At 41.0% G+C, this 22916-nt stretch overlaps 1 protein-coding gene across 1 annotated transcript in view; it reads left to right on the forward strand.

The window, feature by feature from the left end:
- LOC126470698 (heat shock 70 kDa protein 14-like) overlaps positions 1 to 22916 on the forward strand; it is a 200888-nt gene that overhangs the window by 100188 nt on the left and 77784 nt on the right. The window contains exon 4 of the mRNA XM_050098698.1: positions 833 to 1031. Within this exon, the coding sequence (XP_049954655.1) occupies positions 833 to 1031 (199 nt within the window). The remainder of the gene's footprint in view (positions 1 to 832; positions 1032 to 22916) is intronic.

Consider the following 22916-nt stretch of genomic DNA (forward strand, 5'->3'; position numbering starts at 1 on the left):
AGCAATCTGTACAGAATTGGATCCTGACAAGGCAGCCAATTTGAAGAAGTTTTGGGCTTTAAAATTTTATACACATTTTTTGTGCAGGATAAAAAGACATAGCCACCAAAGAGTGACTACAGATTTTATCAGGTAGTGCAATGGTTAAATACATCCATCCTGTATTATCACAGATATACTTCTATCTTCTAAATGCTGACTTCCTTTGGTGTAGTGCTTTGACATGTTTTGCTTGTAGAAGCTGTCAAGTGGGAATATGATTGCTGAAATAGAGAGAATGATTTGGTCTCGGTGACTTTTCACTCATTTTTTCACACTGTCCTATTACACAAAATGATTAAACTATTAGAGTTTTCCTTTTGAACATGTAACTAATAAGTACTCTCACAGTGGAATCAATACTTTGCAGTAACAAAACTCTTTGGCCCATTCACAAAATGTTCCTGCCCCTAAAAAAAATGAATTACAAATTTTTGATGCAGGTACCGAACTAATCTATGGGTAGCTTTTCTGATTCTGTAACTTTTGAGGAATTTGGTGCTAGAACAAAGCAATTTACAGGAATACTTTTGTTGCGAATGCAAGATCCTGCTTTTAATGGGGTCGCATGTCAATTTAACAAGTTTTCCAGTGCTGCATCATATTTGTACTGTGAGTTTTTTAAGTGTTTCAAGTTATTTGATGGAAAAGAATAAGCTGTAGGCATTGACTCTACTGACGACCAGCCAGCTAGCTGTCAATCAACAATAAATATAGTGTTTGTATACAAATATGAAGCTTGTGGTTTGGTAGTAATGTAAAGCATTTCTTTATTTTTTGTTATTTGTTTCAGGCTTTGCTTCCACATGTGTACCTCCAGATACAGATCTGCGCACAGTCCTGTGTGTCCCCTTAAATTTTTCGAAGTGTAGTCGTCGGGCACTGGCACATGCAGCGGAAGATGCAGGATTCGATGTTCTGCAAGTAATTAGTGAACCTATAGCAGCCTTGCTTGCTCAAGGCTATGGTGTTGAGTCCCCAGATGAGAGAGGGTGAGTGCTGTAATGCAGTATGTTATTCTTGGTGTTCGTGATAAGTTATGAAACAATCTGCATGATCTTTAGCTACTAAATGAGGTGTTCAACATTGTTAACATATATTTTAGGGCGAATATGCTGCTCATTATTGAAATTGTTGTTTCCACTATTGACTAGCCTACATAAGATTGGAGGAATGCATGTTTTCTCCTTAGACTTTACTCTGAGGGCTTTGGCCCCAAAACACTGCATAGCATGTGCACACAGGCTGATGTTTTCATCAATAGAGCTGATAAACATTCCACAGTGATACGTTTCAGTGCTGTGTTTTGTGGGTTACATTTCTCCAAATAAATTATTAATTTCTTATTAACAGATGAAACTTTTATGTTAAGATGTCAGTGGTTCAGTTTGTTGAGGAAATCTGCACAAATAGCAGTAAAATATTATTTTATAGTGAAGTGTATATGAGAAAGACATGTTTACTGTTGTTACATGAGCCCACATCAGTTGCTTTATCTTTTGACCCTGAGGTCAATGATCCTGTATGATCTAGACTACGGTCAGATTGCTCATTATTAGGTTTCCAATTTAACGCAGATGATGGATCTCCTCGGGGAAATAACAATCAGATCATAAAGGAAGTCCTTTGGATATCCCATATGTTTACTGTGGGAAGGTCTCGTCTGAGATACAGAAGCAGCTCTGCAGCCATCTGTTTAGTGCAATGGTTACAGCTGGTTGTAAGTAATGCTTGTCATCATCTTAGTTCCTTTTGGTGGTGTCACTCGTCTAATGGAATCACAGTTCACAATTTGTTCATTCATGCCCAGTATTGATTGGAATCCTTGGTTTGGAGCCAGGTGGATTTAAACTAGAGGCTCCATTGATTTTTTGGTGATCTTGGGTGCAGATTCCTTGACTTAATCTGTATTGGATGTAGAATTTTAAAGTGCCTCCCTGAATTGGTTAGGCATGCAGTACCCGCAGAAAGGATTTCCTTCAATAGCGCAATATGTATAGTTTGCATCCTTTTTTTTTTTTTTTTAGATATATTACTTTGTAAGCCTGTTTACCTTTAGATGTTGAACACCAAAGAGCCATGATCACTTCACATGTATTTCATATTGAGGAGATCAAATAGCCATATAAGTCAACTGTGAAAATGAAAACTGAATATTAGGTAACTGGACAAGTATTCAAGGCAAGATCACTGAATTACTGTGACTTGCTTAAACAGCATTGCTTGTGTAGCAAGTGGAACAGAAAATTGGGTAAAACTAGAAACAAACGGAAACAAAATCTTAAATTCTGACTGGAATATATATGTGACAAGTCTCTTTTTGTGTAATGAGATAAATGCAGTCAACAATAGATAATTTGGGTAAAGTTAAGCCTTAAAGGTGGGCCAAAATTTCTTACTAAAACTATCTATTGGTGACACACTACATCAGTTGAGATGGCATGGAATGCTACGGAAGATTTGTGGAAAAATATTTCTGATAAATTACCTGATCATGTTTTAGCCATAGGAGAGGTTCCTGTTAGCCAGCCATGCATGACACAGGTGGCAGGGATGGCGGTTCAAGTGAAATTGTACTAAATATCTTATCTGAAAATTATCTTGGACAGCCAACTAAGTAGAATACATATGATGTAAGTATACAATATATGCTGTCAATAAAAAAATGTGAACTTTTCAATTCAGTGAAAATAAATGGATGAATCAACAAACACAGAGCTACAGCAGCATCATTGATCAGTGGTGTTGAATGAAAAGTTGTGCATGATGTGTCAATAAAATAACAAACTATCTGAGCAACTATTTACATCTGGGAAGGAGAATATTGATTAATGGGAGAAATTCACAAACCTTGTCAGAAACATGCTGGTTGAGTTTGTGTGATGGGATGTAGTGAGATGTGGGGAAGGACCCACCAAGGTTCAATGACAATATTACTCATTTAGCCCCTGAGGGCTCACAACTCTCGTGTCAGTACCTACCTGCTTGGCTACCATGGGGCCCCATGCTTTGCAGCATTACTTCGTTTCTGTCCTGCAAGCTTATACTTCCACTGTCCCTTTCTCCCTCTGCCTCTCCATTGTATGGTTTTCTTGATGCAGACCCAGCTCAGATCTCGTTTGTGACTGGGATTAGAGTTTCCGCTTTTTTTTGTTTTCTACAACTTTTCATTAAGTAAAGACATAGTCCCCGTTGTTAGGTTTGACCTGCCATCAGTTTTCAGATTCTCCAGAAATGTTTACCATGCAGGGAAGGTCACCCAATGCAGTGTAAGCTCCAGCATGGTGGCCATCCTGTCATGGTGGTCATCAAATAGCTGCACAGTGGTAGCCCCCTGGCCACGTGGGTATCGTATTGTTGGTGTCTGAGCTGAAAACTTCCCATGTATGCCAAGGTTTATGTGCATGTGCCCATTGTGACTGGGACACGGGGACTCCGAGCAACGGATTACTGGTCATGTAGCCATTTTCTGCGGCTGGGTGGCGCACATGGCAAGAGCCCCCATTCGAAGTGGGTGGCACCATGGCGGATGAGCCGCAAATGAATCGGATGAAGTTATCTTCCGCCGGTAGCTGTATGATTCCAGCAGTCTCTATGGAAGGAAAGTACTATTTAAGTGCAGAGAGATATGACCATAAAATGTTTCCTTCCATAGGGCTAAGCGGCAAGCAGAGAAATATCCCCCCCCTGTCCCCCCAATAATTAGTTTGCTCAAGGATTGATGGGGATTCCTTCTTGGCTACAGAACCCTTCTTCTTTGTGGAGAACATAGAAGTCAAGCTTGGGGAAGTGGCAGCCATTTCTAAAATGAACAGTGGGTCAATTTTGATCAAAACAGTATCCTCTGCCCAATCACGGGTGCTACTAGCTCTTAACAAGGTGGGTGACATACCGGTGACTGTCACTCCCCATAATAGTCTAAATATGGTTCAGGGACCTGCTCTTACAATCTGATGCTGAGCTATGCACCAACTTGGAGTGCCAGGGTGCACACTTTGTTAGTCATGTACATTGGGGACCAAAGGACAACAGTGTCGCTACCAGTGCCTTCATGTTGGCCTTTGATGGTGATTCATTACCTGAAAAGGTCAGGGTGACATTATACCGAAGTGATGTGAAAGAAAGCGTCACTCCCATGGACGCCTGCCCAGATGGACTCTCAGCCGTGTTGACTGGGATGCTTTTGCCTCTTTTGTTGCCCTTGGCTCCCCACTGCATGGAGATATTGATGAGGCAGTCCAGAATACAACTACAACCATTATTTGAGCAGCTGATTTTGGCGATTCCCTGTTCCTTCTGTGCACCCCGACAGAAGACAATACCTGGATGGTCATCAGAAATTGCAGAGGCCATTAGAGATCGTAGGCTCCATCAATGGAGCACGTTATTGCCTTTCAGTGGCTCCATGCCTGGGTCTGCCATCCAATAAAACGATGGAAACAAGAATGCAAGGAACAGTACGCTTCAACCATCAGACCGTGAACCTTCCCTTCATAGGTTTGAGCCAAGGTCAGATGTATCTACAGATACCAGACACCTGCAGGTGTACCTGGTGGTGTTCCGTTGAATGGTGCCATCTACACTAACACAGATGCCACATTTTTCTCTGTATTATGCTGGAGCCTCTGAGTCTGAGAACTGTCAACCCTTTTTTGTGTCCTAAAAAAGTGAGTAGAGCAAAAGCAGTTATCTTTTACTGCACACCACCTGGATCCGTATAATGCTCCATTCAGTGAATGGGGAGTTGTCAGTGTCCTAGCCCACTGCCCCAGGATTGGACCACATCCTCAACCAGATGATCAAGCACCTATCTGTGGATTGTCAGTGTCATAACCTTGCCATCTTTAACTGCATCCTGGAGTGAGGGCGACTTCCCATTGCAACAGCGACAAATCATCATCATCCCAGTACTGAGACAGGGCAAGCACCCTCTAGAGATGAATAGTTATTACCCAGTTAATCCCACCAGTGTTCTCTACAAGTTGTTTGAATGCATGGTGAGCTGGCGGCTGTGTTGGCTCCTTGAGTCTCGGGGTCTTCTGCCTCCATCCCAGGGCGGTTTTTGCCGAGGTGACTCTATACTGAAAATCTGGATTGCCTGGAGTCTGCCATCCAAACAGCTTTTGTCCAATATCAACACCTTATAGCCATCTTCTTCGACCTGAAAAAGGCTTAAGACCCCACATCCTAGCTACTGTACACATCTTCTTATCCCACCATACTTTGCAGGTTCAACTTGCTGCTTCCCACAGTACCACCCCCCACCCCCCTCCCCTCCTCCCCCAATCCGACGAGAGAATGGGGTACCACAGGGCTCTGTTAGTATGGATGTCACTGAACATCGACTGCAAGGTGCCATAGGAAAGGCGCAGTCATGGGACCTCACCCATGGCTTTCACTTTACAGTGTCAAAACTCATGTTATGCACTTCTGTCAACATTGTAGTGTTCACCCACAACCAGAACTTTACCTCAACAGCCAACTACTCAATGTGGTGGGAACATTTTGGTTTTTTGGACTGGTCTTAGATCCTAAGTTGACGTGGATTCCCCATCTATGCTAGATTGATCGAAAGTGTTAGCTGCACCTTAATAGTCTTCACTGCCTGAGTAACACCAGCTGGGATGCATATCGTACTACCTTTCCACAGCTTTACAAAGCCCTGATACAATCCCGTCGAAACACCGGAATCCATCCCCCGCAACAGCAGTCCAGATCAAGGATTACAATCGCAATCCACATCCTGTCTCTCCTCTCTGAACTCCAGTTGGTTCCTCTATCACCTCTCCTCCAGGCCCATTCACTACACATTCATGGTGCATCCCTCGGCCACAGCGTTGTCTTGACCTATCACCAGATCTGAAAGACTCGGTTCCTTCTGAGGCCGTCTGCCACCAATTTTTAGCCATTCTTGTCATATCTTGGGGTTCAGAAGTAGTCTGTACTGATGACTTAATGGGTGCTGGTCATGTGGGCTTTGCTTATACTCGCATGTGACACTGAACTGTGCTCCCTGCCAAATGGTTGTAATGTTTTCACTGCGGAGTTGGTAGCCATCTCTCGTGCTCTTGAACATATTAGTTTCTGCACCGGTGGATCCTCTCTCATCTTCAGCAACTCCTTGTGCAGTTTGCATCTCTTGACCAATGTTACCTTCACCGTCCCTTGGTAATTGCTATCCAGGGTTCCCTGTATGTCTGGACCCCAGGCCACATCAGGATCCTGGGAAATGAACTTGCTGGTAGCCTGGCCAAACTGGCTACCTGTAAACTGATTTGTGATGTTGGTATTCCAGTAATGGACCTCTGATCGGTATTATGCCATGAAGGTTAGGGAATCAGGAATGGCTCACTCTGACTTTGCCAAACAAAATAGGGTGATGAAGGAGACTACAAATCTGTGGAGGTCCTTCATGTGGGCCTCTCTCAAAGACTTGATCGTCCTTTTGCTGGCTGCGTATTGGCCATACTTGGCTAACTCTTGGTCATCTCTTCTGTCGCAAAGACCCACCTCTCTGTCATTGTGGTTCCCATTTGCTGGTGGTCCACATTTTGCTGGACTGTCCGAACTTAGCCACCATGCAGTGGGCTCTTAATCTCCCTCGCGCGCTGTCTCTGGTGTTAGGAGACAGTGCCTCAGTGGCTGACTTAGTTTTACGTTTTATTCTTGAAGGGAGCTTTCACCGCTCTCTTCAAGGTAGGTCCACTTACCCATATTGGCCCATTGATGGGTTGGCAGAACACTCTTTGCCTCCTCTGCCAAGTCCGTGCTGTGGCTATCTGGGCATTGTGGTGCAGCCTGGTCCTCACCTTACCTGCTCTTTTACTCCCCCCCCCCCCTCCCCCCCCCCCATGGTCTGTTAGACTTGTTCGTCTTTTGTCTCTCTGTACTTCTCTCGTCGTGTCCATGTTGCTAGTCTTTCCTAGGTGATTTGTGAGTGGGCTAAATCTGGTAAGGGGGGGGGGGGGGGGGACTGGGATGTATGTTCCCTCATTGCATTGCACTGTGCTCGGAGGCTTCTGGCTGCTCCCTAGAGGGAACACCTTTCTTGTGCTCTCTCTCTGTCTTTCTTTCTTTCTTCTTCTTGTCCATTATCTCACTTTCATAAACCTTATGGTTTTCCTCCCCTGGGTTTTGTGTGGTAGGCTATCTGATCTACAGGCATGTAGACCTGTCTGTCTGAGGAAAAAGGGACTGATGACCTAGTAGTTTGGTCCCTTTAATCATCCAGTCAACCAACCAACTCCTCTTAAGAATGTTATATTCTGAAATATAAACTGCCGATTGAATAGGTCATCATCACGAGTCAGAAATTGTGAATCTAGCATACCTAAAATACATAAAACCATGTCAGTATTATGAAAGGGATAGAGTGCTACTCTCCATGTAGCAGAAATGTTGAATTGCAGATAGGCATAATTAAAAGACTGTCAAACAAGTAAGTTTTCACACACACACACACACACACACACACACACACACACACACACACACACACACACACACAGACAGACAGACAGAGATAGAGAGAGAGAGAGAGAGAGAGAGAGAGAGAGAGTCAGTCACACACAGTCTCTGGTTGTCGAGACCAGATTGCAACTCAAAATCTCTGCTATATGGTGATTGGCAATCTATCTTTTTCATAATACTGACATTATTCCATCCTGGATTTTCCATTGTTAGATGTTATAATGTCATCATTAATTAAATAAGAATGGTGGTGTTTTTATTGTAGTCATAATTAAGATCAGATTATTTAGAATAGTAATCCACCAGTCACAAGCTGTGAACAGTTGTTACAAACTACTTGCAAAAAGAGGAAAAAGAAATAATTTCTGTTGGCACTCCTGTCCCGCATACAAACTGTAACTTCAACAACACACTAAAGTCATACACGCCCATGTCAGAACCTTTGAACACCAAGATGAAAAAGGAATTAAATGTGACTGCACGTTAAGCCCAATCAACGGAAGGAAAGGCAGGCAAAACAAGGACTTACTCTTGGAGAAAGGTACACGAAATATGTCATAGAGACTATGAAGACCATGAATTAAATATTAAATGTCGTTCGCTATATTGCTATGATGGATAAAAAGTAAAACACAATCAACATCCAATGTGCCGTTTGCTAAAACGACCGATAACTCAGACAGCAAACATACAGTAGAACGTAAGTGGTTAAAAGAGAGACATTTGGTCAGGAAACAGCTAATGGTCAAAGGTTGATGACAGTTAGCACAAAGTGATGGTGGGTCACCACTTGACAAATGACGATGGCTAAAAAGACAGTACCCAGTACGTAACCTAGCTAAAATCAGCTCCTTGCGGCGAAAGGTCTGAGAGAGGAGATCGGCCAAGCTTCTGGGAGATGTTTCATTCCCTGGAGTTTGTTCCCATGAATGGAAGACCAATTTTAATGTCAAAGTGACACCACCTTCTGATAAAAGACAACATGGAGATCATCGGAAGGAATGGAAGAACTAGCTGGATGATGTAGGAGGACTGCAGACTTGGCAACAGTGTCAGCAGCCTTGGCAACAGTGTCAGCAGCTTTGTTTCCTGTCAGACCATCCATCAAGACAGAGCAAGTGGAATCTTTCTTTGACCTGTTGCACTAAGGGATAGACAGTGTACAGCAGACAGAGGCTCTGAAAATCACTGAGAGAATCCGAGCAGATGACGAAATTGAAAAGCCTGTGTCGCTGGATGTACCGTGTGGCCTGATACAGAGCAAAGAGCTCTGCTGTTAATACTGAGCAGTGTTCTGGAAGCAGATATCGAAAATGGTCGGTGGCAATGATCAGGCATACCAGACACCATGGTCATTCAGAGAGCCAACAGTGTACACAAAGGTAGCATCACTAAGTTCGGTGCAAAGGTTGAGAAACTTACACCGATAGATCGAATCTGGAGAAGTTTCCTAAGGAAGCGAATCAAGTTCAAGGTGAACATGGGCCACCACAGAAAGTCAGGGTGGTGAAGGGTACACATCCTTCGGGAAAGTGGCAGATAGCATGAAGTGAGGCTGCTGGAGCAGTAACCAAAAGTGAACTCCAGGAGGTAATGGAGAAGAGGGACCCACCTACTGGCGGTCAAATGAGCCGTTGAAGGAGGCGACATAAGATGAGTGGCCAGGTATGGCAGACAAATGGCATGTGTATCTGCTGAGGAGAACATCATGTCGTTATGACCGCAGTAGTGAGGCAGCTTCTGCATAGAGACTTTCAACTGGGCTGGTGTAAAAGGTGCCAGTGGCCACATGGATTCGATGGTGGTAGATTGTATTTAGACAGTGTAAGATGGATGGATGTGCAGATGCATAAACGGAGCATCCATAGTCTACTTTCAAAAGGCCAAGGGATCTGTACAAACAGAGGAGGGTGGTCCAGACCACTCCCCAGGAAGTACCACTGAGGACCCGTAGAACACTGACGGACAGGGTACAGCGGGCAGCCAGGTAAGACATGTGGGAGGACCAAGAAAGTTTCTATCAATCATGAGCCGCAGGAATTTCGTAGTTTCAACAAACGGTAGAGCAACAGGCCCAAGACCGGGTGATCAAAAAGTCAGTATAAATTTGAGAACTGAATAAATCACGGAATAATGTAGATAGAGAGGTACAAATTGACACACATACTTGGAATGACATGGGGTTTTATTAGAACAAAAAAAAAAAATCGAAAAGTTCAAAAAATGTCAGGCAGATGGCGCTTCATCTGATCAGAATAGCAATAATTAGCATAACAAAGTAAGACAAATCATAGATGATGTTCTTTACAGGAAATGCTCAATATGTCCACCATCATTCCTCAACAATAGCTGTAGTCGAGGAATAATGTGAACAGCACTACAAAGCATGTCCGGAGTTATGGTGGGGAATTGGCGTCGGATGTGGTCTTTCAGCATCCCTAGAGATGTCGGTCGATCACGATACACTTGCGACTTCAGGTAACCCCAAAGCCAATAATCGCATGGACTGAGGTCTGGGGACCTGGGAGGCCAAGCATGACGAAAGTGGCAGCTGAGCAAACGATCATCATCAAACGACGCGCACAAGAGATCTTTCACGCGTCTAGCAAAATGGTTTTTTTTTTTCTTTGGTTATAATAAAACCCCATGTCATTCCAAGCATGTGTGTCAATTTTTACCTCTCTATCCACATTATTTCATGGTTTATTAAGTTTTCAAATTTATACTGACTTTTTGATCACCCGGTATAAAGAAGGTGGAAGAAACCCATTGTGCAGCCAGAAATTCATACAAATGGTTTTGTCAGTGGAAAAGCGAAAGCCAAAGTTGATGCTGCATGAGTAAAGACAATGAGACAATGCTGAAGACTTCGCTCAAGGAGACAAGTCCATGGGGAACTGCAATAGGTGGCAAAATCGTCAACAAAAAGGGACCCGGAAATACCCAGCGGGAGACAGGCCATAATAGGGTCAATGGCAATAGCAAGGACAACGAATGTCAGGATGGACCCCTGAGGCATCCAATTTTCATGAATAAAACTGTCCTACAAGTCACATTCCACACGTGCTTTGAGAAGTCTGTCTTTTAAAAATTCCTGAAGGAAACGTGGCAGGCAGACTGGAAAGCCCCACATGTAAAGAGTACAGAGGGTACCGGTCCTCCAGCTGGTGCCGAAGGATTTCTCCAGATCAAAAAGCACGTCCACAGTCAGTTATTGTTGCAGAAAACTGTTCATGACATGGGTTGCCAAAGTGGTGAGATGGTCAACTTCAGAATGGCACGCCTGAAATCCACACTGTGCAGTCGTTAGTAATTTGCGAGACTTGAGTCACCATACCACCCGGGCATTAATCATATGTTCTAAACCTTGCAAACATAGCTAGTGAGGGAAATGGGGTGGTAGCTAGAAGGAAGGTCTTTGTCCTTACTGGGCTGAGGAATGGGTATGATGAAGGCTTCATACCAGCGTCTGGGGAGCATGCCATCTACCCAGATGTGGTTGTATGTATTAAGCAGAAAATGTTAGCCCGCAAGAGAAAGGTGCTGCAACATCTGAATGCGAACATCATCCGGCTGTGGGGTGAAAGATAGGGATACAGTGAGAGTGATCAGCTCCCACATAGGAAAGGCTGCATTGTAGCATTTAAAATTCTAAGAGGAGAAGGGTATTACCCAAGCCTCCTCCATTTGTTTCCAATGGAGGAAGGTAGGGCGGTAATGGGTGGAGCTTGAAATATTTGCAAAATAGTGGCCCTAGGTGGTGGATATAGCAATGGGTTCCACAATGACATCATCTGCTCCGATCAGGCCAGAAATTGGTGAATTGACCTTGGGCCCAGAGAGTCGTTGGAATTTAGCCCACACAATGGAAGACAGAGCGGAACTGTTAAAAGAATTAGTAAATGAAATCCAGTTAGCTCCTTTGGCATCCCAAAGAGGGTGATGACACTGCGCACGCGACTGTTCACATCAAATGCAGTTCTCCAGTGTTAAAAATGCTGAGAGTGTGTCTCTGCACATGAATTGTCACGGTACGCGTCAGTCCACCAAGGACTGTGACATGATGTGGTAAAGTGGAAGTGTGAGGAATGGAACAGTCTGCAGCGGTAAGGATAACGTTTGTAAGGTCATCACAACTGGGGAAATGTCGTTTGTCAAAGGTCACCAGGGAGGAGTAAAGCCTCCAGTCTGCCTTTGAAAGCTGCCAATTAATTTAGTAAGTAGATGAGGGAGGAGTCGGCAGATAGGATGTGGTGAAATGGTTGCTCAAGTATGTCTAAAAGGGAACACACCACTCGAGACGACGGGCAAGCTGGGCAGTGCAGAATGAGAGGTCCAAATGGGAATAAGAGTGTGTCGGTCTGAAAGGAACGTTGGTGCTCCAGTGTTAAGGCAGAAGAGGTTGAGTTGATCAAGGTGGTCAGCCGAGAGGGCACTTTACGGACAGGTTCACAAAGAGCTGCAAAGGGGGTGATGCGCATCAAAGTCACTGAGCAGCAAAAAGATTTGGGACTTTCCCAACGAGCTAGAGGAAGTCTGCCCTGCTGAAACCGAATGACAGGGATTTAGGCGGTACAAAGAGAAAAGGTGAAGCGAGGAAGGAGAATGCGGACTGCAACAGCTTGCAGCCGGATGTTGAGTGAGAGGGTTTGACTACGAATGTCATCACGAATAAGCAGCACGACTCCACCACGAGATGGATTGCCGTCCTTGGCCATATGTTCCTTTTTTCATAAACATTTTCTTCTCCGGAGAGCAAAAAAAAAAAAAAAAAAAAAATTACTGATAGAAAGAAAATTGGCTTGATATTGTCTACATTGTCTCCATAAGTTATAAAGTGATTGAGTCCCCTGTTCAGCATGTCTTTGAGACAGAGTACCTCTAACATAATTTGTACAGGTCATTTCCAGCCTAATTGATACTTTTTATTTACAGACGAGTCTTTCCACTATTTTAATAACTGATTAAATGTTCATGCTTTTGTTGGGTAGCTGCAGAAAAGAAGGCTGTCTCAAAACACGAACCATGATGAGATGTAATATGATGAGCAGCCACCTACTACTGTCAAACTTCTTTCACTACTTGCATTATAGTTTTAATTTTGTTTAGAGGTCTACTTACTGTGTTGATGCAATGAATTGTTTTATCCTGTATTTTTGTAGAGCTCTTGCCAGATATGCTCTGCAGTATTAGATTTAAATGCCTATGTTGCAATAGGACCCATATCTCTAAATCTGTTGTTTGCTGTTGTGGAATGTGAGTCTGTTTCAGTGTTGGGGCCACTCCTGTTCCTTATTTATATAAATGATATGCCGTCTAGTATTATGGGTACCTCTAAAATATTTCTGTTTGCTGACGACGCTAGCTTGGTAGTAAAGGATGTTGTGTCCAACATTGACCTAAGTTCATGGTTTGTAGAAAATAAATTAACTCCAAATCACAGTAAGACTCAGTTTTTACAGTTTCTAACACACAATTCAACAAAACCTGACATTTTAATTTCACAGAGTGGGCATATTTAGTGAAACTGAACAGTTAAAATTTCTAGGTGCTCAGATAGATAGTAAACTGTCGTGGGAAGCCCACATTTAGGATCTTGTTCAAAGACTTAATGCTGCCATTTTTACTATTGGAACAATATCTGAAGTGAGCGATCATTCGACACAAAAATTAGTCTACTTTGCTTATTTTCATTCGCTTGTATCATATGGTGGTATATTTTGGGGTAAGTTCTTGTTGTATTGTAGATTGCATTTACTTAAATTTATGGATTGACTTTTTTTGGGTTCATATACATTTTATTTTTATCTATTATTACTTTTATGTTGTAATTTCATGTACTGACATGTTCCATGACCTGGGAGATTTTCTCCTCAGTTTGGTCCTATGGAACTTGACATGTAAATAAAATTAATTTGAATGTTGATTTTTGTGCATCATTATCTGACAGGCCATTACTAAATTTGATCACAATGTGCTTCTCAATTTGAAGACAAGCTATTGAAAACAATACGTATGATCCTGCGACTATTTCCCCACGCTCTAGTTGCAAAGTGTGACATCTTTATCAGATTGGAAGTTTATTAATGTTATTTTTGCTGTAAATTAGTCAAAAATATAATATTGAAATCTTTACCAAATTAATTTGATGTGTATCTTATAAACTGAGATTGACAAAGTCCTAAGTCTGGAATGTAAAGCCATCTCACCGAACTGAGAGGTGAAGTGAAAACTATACTTAAAAATAACCCATCTTTAATCCAGTTTCTAAAAATATGGATTGTACCTAGTAAGATGTCCTAGGTCTTTGAGGCATGTGGTTTACAATATATCATGTGAGTTTGGAGTGAATTATTACAACAGTGTAATCACATTATTAATGAACAGTGCAAGAAACACTCCAAAATGTATAACTAAGACGTTGTGAGAAACCATTCATTGCAAAGCATGGTGTTACCAACACACACAAATTATTATTTGACAACACTGAAATCCTGGCACACACCTTGTGTTACTGGGATTCATTTATCAAGAAAGCAGTGGAGATCCACAAGTGTCCTAAATTTTTTAATGGAGTTGATGGCGTCACCTGAATCCCAACATGGTGGAAAGATCTAGAAAACAATATAAACCCCATGCTAATGTGAGTGGCTGATCTGTTTCCTTATCATTGTTGTGGTATTATTGGTAAAGCGAGCATAAGCATGAGCATGAGCAGTACTAAAGAAAGCACGAGAGCTTTAAATCTGACAGATATGTGTTGACTAGAGTTTGTTTACATCTTACAGTTTGTCATACCAAGGTATTAAGGAGACATTTTGGGAACTTGCTTACCTGTTTTACCTGTTTTGGTGAATTTCAGTAGTTGTTTCTGTTCGAGTGAGTGTATGTTCAGTGAATTCTGGAAGTAGTCAAAGTTACAGGTTTTTAGTTATTCCAAGATAGATACCAGAGACTATATGCTCATTTCATTAACAATGTATCAAGTTACATCTTCATTTTAATATTTGGTGGCTAAAATCTGCTTCATTTTAAATGATCAAGACTTTTTATTTAAAAAAAAAAATTACACGGACATGATCAAGTCTGGTAGAAGTAATATTACTGAATATATTGCTGTGTTAGTCTAGAACAAAATTAGGTAAGTAGAACCCAACAACATACAGATACTAACTTTATATAAATTAATCCATTGAGTAGGAGGAGTTGTCAAACAGAAATTATTTCAGTTGTTTTTAAAACTTTTATTATGTGCCTGCACCCTTAATTTGTAGGTGATGTTTTCAAATATTTTTACAGCTGAGTAAGTTAAGTTGTGAATAGTGGAGGCAATTTTTGTTCCAAGTGTTAGACTTACAAACAATACTACTATTTTTAAATTGTGCCTGATGCCTCACAACAAACTTCATAAGAGAGGTTGTTAGGATGCCTAAATTTTTAAACAATTGCCTTCATGAAGTTTGAGGATGACCACCAGATATCCTTACAGAATATTTCTGTATGATGAATACTTAGTGTCTGTGTGTAGAATTGCCTCAAAAAACTATTTCCAGTCACATCAATGAATGACAGTGTGCAAAGTAAGCTGGTTTTTTAATGCTATCATTAAAAAAATCAGCAATTACATGTAGAGAAAATGTTGCTGAATTCAAGCATTTTAAGAAATCTGTAATATGTGATTTTCTATTCAAGTTTTGGTCTATATGTGCACCTAGGAATTTTGAGCAATTGATTTTACATGCTTCCCATCTCCCAGTGCTCTATTATTGTTGCTGGTGATATATCTTGCCTTGTACAGATTTCAGTGAAGTGTATGTTTTCTAAGTAATATTCCGAGAATCAATATTTTTTAGCATTTCTTTTATTGATCAGTCTGTTGTCACACCTCTGAAGGTCTTGATTGTGATTGTTGCATTATCATCAAAGAACACCATTTCTGCTTTATTACTGTAAGGTGGAAGATCATTTATACATATCATGAACAGGAGTTTTCCCAGAATTGAACTCTATGGAATGCCTGTAATAATTTGTCCACACTCAGGGGGAGATTCATCATTAAAACTTCATGAGCTATCTAACATGGCCATTTTCTTCCTGTCAGTGCAGTATAAATTCAACCACTTACGGCATTGTACCTTGAAAACTGAACTTTTTAAGTTTATCCAAAACAATGTTGTGATTTACAAAATCAAATGTCATACATACATCACAAGAACGTCCTGGTAGGTATTGACTCGCCAGTCAGATATTTCAGTATGTGGTCAGTGAAACGGTAGATGCCATATTTAGTGGAGAGACTCATCTGGCATTCAAATTTTGACTGACAGTATATTTGTAGATAGGCATGACCATTCTTCAATACATTACCTTTTGCAGCAACTTTAGAAAATGAAGTTCATAGTGAAATTAGTCATTAGTTATTAACGTCTGTCCTATTACCTTTCTTAAAAAGTGTTCTAATATTGTTGGGCTTTGGCTGGTCTTGAAAGATACCTTGTGAAAGTGATGCATTAGAAATATGGATGTAAACATCAGCTGTAACTGAAGTATATGCTTTTAATATTTTGCTTGAAATACTATCATCCTTATGGGAAATTCTTACTCTTGAGAGTTAAAATCCTGGTATCTATTGAAGAAGTTGGAGTGATCTGAAATTTATGCTTGTGATACTGGTTATTGCATATGCTGCAATGCTTTTTCCTTTCTTGAATTTTATGTGATTGGCTATTCGAGAACTGACAATAGTACTGATGATGTATAGGATAGGTGGGCAACCAGTTGCCTGCAGGCCGGATTCGGCCCATCATTGGTTTCAGTTTGACCTGCAGAAGAAATTTTTGGAGAGTGTGAGGTGCTCACATTGTACTCCATCCAAGACCTATTTTTGGATATTTCTGCTGATGCTCACCTTGCCTCGGGTTTGCAACTCGTGACACAGACCACTGTCAGTTTTGCTTACTCTGCACATGCATAATGCAATTATACCACCGCTGACTCCCCCCACATGTTACTTATTGCGTACTGCCTACATCTGTGTTACACATTGATGGATTGTAAACATTGGTAACAGGTGACAATGACATGAAAACTACTGACTACTCAGGAAATGTGCTGATTTAAATGGCAGCAGGGTGCCATTCATAGTGGTGTGTCACTCCCATAAACATTGTCACAGGTGCTACAGTTGTCACTTCCTGCACCTGAAGCACTACTATTGCATCACTTGAAAAGTGGTCTGTGAGCTTAAGTAATTATGTGAATTAGGCCCGCAGGTTACCCGTGCCTATCCTACAGCAATGTAGGAGTGTCTGGGGGTGGCACCTAGTAGCTCGAATTCGATTTCCTGTCTATATGGGCGAGAAAATTGAAAGCATGAGTTTCAACTTTTGATTTGTCACAGTTAAGTAATTTTCATTTCAGGAAAACCTTGTGATCAGATGTGCTGTGCAGTTCTACACTGTTGCATAGTAAATAAGCTATATGCTTTTAAAATATCGGAACAGGCATGAAGCAGGATTGAAGACTTGCTTGCAAATAAGAGTCCACTATGTTGTTAGTAAAGGGATCCACAGATAGAAATAAAGTAGCATCCTGTGTACTGAATGGAAGTGCAGTAGGAATATTATTAGAACTGTGGGGGGGTGGGTGGGGTGGGGGGTGTTGCAAGTCGTTTCTGGATAACGCCCTTGGTAGAGCATTTACCCATAAAAGGCAAAGGTTCCTACCAGTTCAGATCTTAATTTGGCTCACAGTTTTAATCCACCAAGAAGTTTCAGTAGGATTACTGTTCACTTTATTGTGTTATGTTGTGCCAGATAATACTGACATTAGGAAATTGTTACAAATTCCAGAAAGACTTGTAATTTATCAGTACTTGGTGCAAAGACTGAGTACTGACTGTCAGTATAAATAAATCTAATATTGTGCTTCTAGATAAATGAAAAGTATAATAATGTTTGAGTACCCAATCAGTGATCAGTCATAGAAATCAGGATGTAGAGTTCATGTGCTTAGTGATATAAGGTGGAATAGACACAAAAATCTGACTTTGGGGAAATCAGATGCCAGCCAGGCTTTTATTTGTTGAAAGGATTTGTAGGAAGTGCAATTTATTCACAAAGGAGCTCACCTATGAAACCTTCATTTGACCAATTCTTTGGCAATTTGGTGTCCTTACCAAGTTGGGTTAATGGATGAGATTCAAATAAGAGGTTTACAATTTACATTTGTTTAACCATACCAAGAACATCACAGAAGTGCTTAATAAATTGTTCCAATACAGGGTTGCCCTCAGGAAGTAGTACTTTTCATTTGGTTATTACGAAGTTTAGCTTATATTTAGACCAGTATAACTTATAGGTAACTGTTCTACACACGTTACCATTATTGAAAAGCCAAACAAAAGTTTATTTCATAAAATGTACATCATTGGTGATACATTGCTAAAGAGGTTTGTGGAAGGTCCTTGTTGAATTCTCAACTATTTCTTGAAGAATTTTCTCTGTGTCTTTATGTATCATGGCTTTCAATTGATCAGTATTGTGGAGCCATGAAAAAAGCTTTTTTCTTAAGATGATCCCACAGAAAAAAATTTGCTGCCGAAAGATCAGGTGCTCTCACTAGCCATGGGATAACACTGAATCATAATAGTAATCGATGTGGAAAGTGGCACCTCAGTTTAGTAATTGAGTTAAAAGCCCCATCTTTCTCAAACCATATTGTGTTTAAATGAAAACTTCCCTGCACTGTGTGGACTGAAGAAATTATTGATAAAGGCCGCATACTGCTCAGAACTGACACGTACTGACTTCCCATTGTTGTTGTCTTCAAAAAAATATGGCCCAATGATTCCAGTGAACTGTCAAAAAGCACACCAGATGATGACATGTGAGCTATCCTGCAACTTTTCATGAATGAGCTACAGATTTGTGTCTAGAGTAATATTGAAAGATTGATTTATTGATAAAACCTATTCATATGAAAGTTTGCTTCATCAAACATCACGAGATTCATCAGAAATACCTCTTACTGGTCAATTCTATCCAGTAACATTGCGTGGAAATTGTACCAACTCACTTTTATCTCCCTGCTGTAACTGTTGAGCCACTTGCATCTTATAAGGAGGAAACTTCAAATCCTATTTCACAATCCCCAGCAAAGACGTGTGAAGGATCTGTGATGGTCTGGAATGGTGACAGACTGATCACTGTGGGCTTTGTTGCAGAGCTGCATGAAATCATTGGATATTTACTGGCATTCAGATTGTCATTTCAGGTCCCTTATGTTTCACACTGGCTCCACAGTCTGTCTTACACCATTGTTTCATCTGTCTGGAACATGGAAAAGGCAGACTCTACCATGGAGCATAGACTGCTGCAATGCTCTGCACGTGACATAACTCCCCTATTGCCTCAGTATGCATATGCACTGGCCAGTGTTCCATACTGAACTGAATGGCATATGATGTGGACCTGATTAGATGCAGTAGATGGTGTGAATAATCTACACCTTTGCAGGGTGGCCAATTGAAGATATACTATTTCCTGTGGGCCAACCTTTATAAGTATTTTATAGAAAAAAGAAGTTAAACAAATTTTCTTTAAATATCTGAGCTAGCAGGGGGAAAAAGTGGCTAATATGGTGGTCTGACATTCAAGAGGTCAGTTTTTCAAATCCCCATATGGCCATCCAGAGTTTTATTTTCTGTGGCTTCCCTAAATCTCTTAAGACAAATCTCAGGATGGTTCCTTTGAAAAGGACACTGCTGATTGCTGATTTCCTCCCCCCCCCCCCCCCCCCCCCCCCCAAACCAATCCAAGCTTTTGTTCCTACTCTGATGACTTTGCCCTTGAGAGGACATTAAATCATAATTTTTGGTCCTTTTAAGTATCTTCACAGAGATTAAAAAATCTTACTTGCTCTTTTCATGTCAAAAATTGTGCAGTGGTTGTAGGTTGTGGCACTTGAATAGATGGCATATTTCTTGATTTTTGGAAACTACAATATATTAACAATTTTGCATTTAGCATATTGTACATTTGATGAGTTTATTGGAACATCATTTATTTTTTTCTGTGTGTTTGGTATATGTGATAGACTGTTTCTGTTTATACTGCACATGAGAATCTCAATAAACAATTTAAGCAGCACTTACAGACAGTCCCTTGCTTTGTAGTTTATCAATAAATACTCTCCTTAGAAAACAGAAGTGAAATTGTGTATCTATAGAAGATTATTATTATACACAATGTCTTAATAGTCTGTAAATGAGGATGAATGGACTGCCTTGAAACATATTGTTGATAAATTCCTGAGTTCAGTTTCCAAATACTGATATAAGAAGCAGTTTCAGGTAAAAGGACATATGAAACTACTAGTGTATAAAACAAATTACAGATTGCTATTCATTGAGAGAATATTGAAAGTGTTGATTCGCCAATGGTGAGGCTGGATTTGAAATCCCAGTGCTGCCCATGTCCCATTCTAACCAGCTCTGATAAATGTTTGACAAATTTAGTAATTACTGCCATGTTACAGTATTTGAAGTGGTTGTGCAGTTTGCTTATACTGTAATACAGTGCTAAAATTTGGAGATGTTTTTCTATTGCTTTGTTGAAATTGTCGTGAAATGTACTGCTTACTCATCCAATACTGTTTAGGGGGAAAAAAATTGGAACACACCAGAAAGCAGGTATCTTACTGTGAATGGTCAGTCCAGTGGAACTATAGAAAGGAACTAAAAATTATCTGCATTCTCAGCCAGTTCATAATGAATCATTTGGTTTTGTTTACCTGGGCTTATAACCTGGGAATGCATATTCGATTGTTGCTGTTTACGCTAGGTATTATCAGAAATAATTGGTAGGCTTTGCTGTATTGTTGAAATTTGCAATACTGCCTGTATTTACTGTGTGGCTTTAAAAGTGATAACTGCACAAACAGTCATGTTGTATATTGCCACAGTTAGTTACTTTAAATTTGCTCACACTTTTCTCAGTCCACAGTTGTGGAGAATGTTATATGGGAGAATCAATGCAAAACTGGATGAGCCAAGTATTAAACAATGCGTGGTCTTTTGTGTGACTTTACTTCTTGACACAGTCTCTTAAATCTCTTAAATTCAGTGAATATTTCCTGCACTGCTCTTGAACTTCAAATTTTTTGAATGGAAGCTCTTCAAAAGAGCGATGTGCAACAGTCACCAAATTGTAATATGGCAGAAATGTTTTTAGGAGCTGGGATTTTGTGCAGATTGTGGCACATAACAGGCAAAGGTGAAATTAAATTCAGCATAATGTTGATGCTATAATGTGTCTGTAAACTGAACAGTAACAAAGTGAGTCCCCACTCTGTGTACACAGCTACATCATAAGTCTGTTTTGCAAAATCATACTGCTCCTGCCAGATTGTCCCTTTGAATTAGTGGTGATGCAGATGGACCCAAGGAGTGTTCATTTTATATTAACACTATATGTTTTTTTGTTGTTGTAGTAGTCTTCAGTCCAGAGACTGGTTTGATGCAGCTCTCCATGCTATTCTATCCTGCGCAAGCTTAATCTCCCAGTACCTACTGCAACCTACATTCTTAACACTATATAGAGTATAGAAATTAATAACTCATATAACTAACACAAGGAACACACACAAGTAGAATATACATTAATCACAGCGAACTTCACTGCACTACTAGGATTCAAATGTCACTGCACTACTGGGATTCCAATACAATTCTAGCATTTTCTGGCATTAGCACCCCCCCCCCCCCCCCCAAATTGAGAGTTGAAATAATGGTAACGATGATTGTAATGGCTCAACAGCATCCAAGGGAAATATCTGTAGAGTTTTAAGTGGGCAGTACCAGTGCATATTGTAATGACCACATTGGTCGACTGCCGAGGTCCCTGTCAGTGATGGGTAGATCAAGGTCAGAAGGTCATTATTAGTCACCCAGGTCAGGGTGAGCAGCTGTGAGGTGAGTGGATACCTGGCAGATTCCTTTTGGGATGTTACGAAAACAGTATTGACAACGTTAACATTTGTTATTCAGAGAACAACAGTAGTCGGGACTTTGCTCCAGGCCAATAGTGCTTGTAGGTCGAGCAGTACGCGCCCAGTCGAGGGATGCTATTGTCAGCTCATGGCCAGTATTGTCGTGGTGATTGATGTCAGAAGCAGCAGGTCATTCTCCTGCTTGTCTGCTGCACTGCCTAGTTGTAGCAGAACATCTCGGCACAGGGTTCGCAGAGGCGTACCAGACCACGTTGCGGCTCCCAAAACAGGAGATGCAACCCCCAGCATTGGAGTCTGCCAACAGAAGCAGAAGTGGGTAACAGGAAGCCCACTTACCCTTGCAATGGTGGAAGTCTGGCTGCAAGTCTCCACGCTCATACTGTAGGCCACCGGGAAACCCGCCGGAAGAGAGGCACTAATATTGTTACATCAGACACGGCACGAATAGTGGCACTGTGACTAGCAGTAGTAGAGTTCCCAGGATGGGATTTGTGATTCTGTAGAAGCTTGCAGACTGTTAGATGAGTAGACAGCAGATCAACATAGGTTGCTCTTCGTAGCTGGGTGTCAGTAGACTTAGCATGTCTGGGAACATCTGAGAATAGGGATCCGATACAGGGGCGGTGAAGTGACTACGAGAGTCTGCTGGTCACTTCAGACAGCGGCACCCCAAGCCTAGAAAAGGCAACAAACCGTAGTAGCCTGACACCACTTTCGACTGGTGATAAATAAATTCGTTCTGCCGTTCTTGTTTTGTCATCTCCTGAAGGAACATAACCAGAGAGGTAATATTAACCAACTTCACTCTTTGGAGGCACTGGCTAACATCTTCTGCTTTGTCAGATCCCTGAATGAATGTTCTTACATTCTGAACAAGTTTTTTTTTTTCTTCATAGTTTGTGATCAACAGAGTGCTGCCACGTCTCTCCATATGTTGTCGTTTTACAGAATTGGCGTCAGACTAGGGCATTGCTTAACACTCATGCTTTCTATGGCTTCTTGCAATACCAGGGAAGGTGTCTTAATTTTTACCTGGCTACACCAAGTACAATATTTTGTGGTGCCACACACCCCTCTCCTTTAAAAAGTATGCCCCAGATTTTGTTTAAAGTGCTTCTGTAACTCTTGATGTATATTCACAAAATGACCTTTGTATATGGGACACTTTGTTTCTTCCTTATTCTAGTCTGGTCTAAATCACAAGTTCATTGACAATATTCTTAATGGTGAAACGTCTTAACTAAGGTCAGTCCTCTGGACAATCTTGTGCCCCCACGAAAATGTCTTCCCACTGAGTTATTTAAAAACTAGTACAATCATTTGATCCCTTTCTCGCATCTTAACACATTCTCTCAAACATTTTACAATTAGCAATCACACTTATTCCTTGTCATTTA

This window comes from Schistocerca serialis, chromosome 3, assembly GCF_023864345.2.
Source record: "Schistocerca serialis cubense isolate TAMUIC-IGC-003099 chromosome 3, iqSchSeri2.2, whole genome shotgun sequence".
NCBI classification, from domain to species: domain Eukaryota; kingdom Metazoa; phylum Arthropoda; class Insecta; order Orthoptera; family Acrididae; genus Schistocerca; species Schistocerca serialis.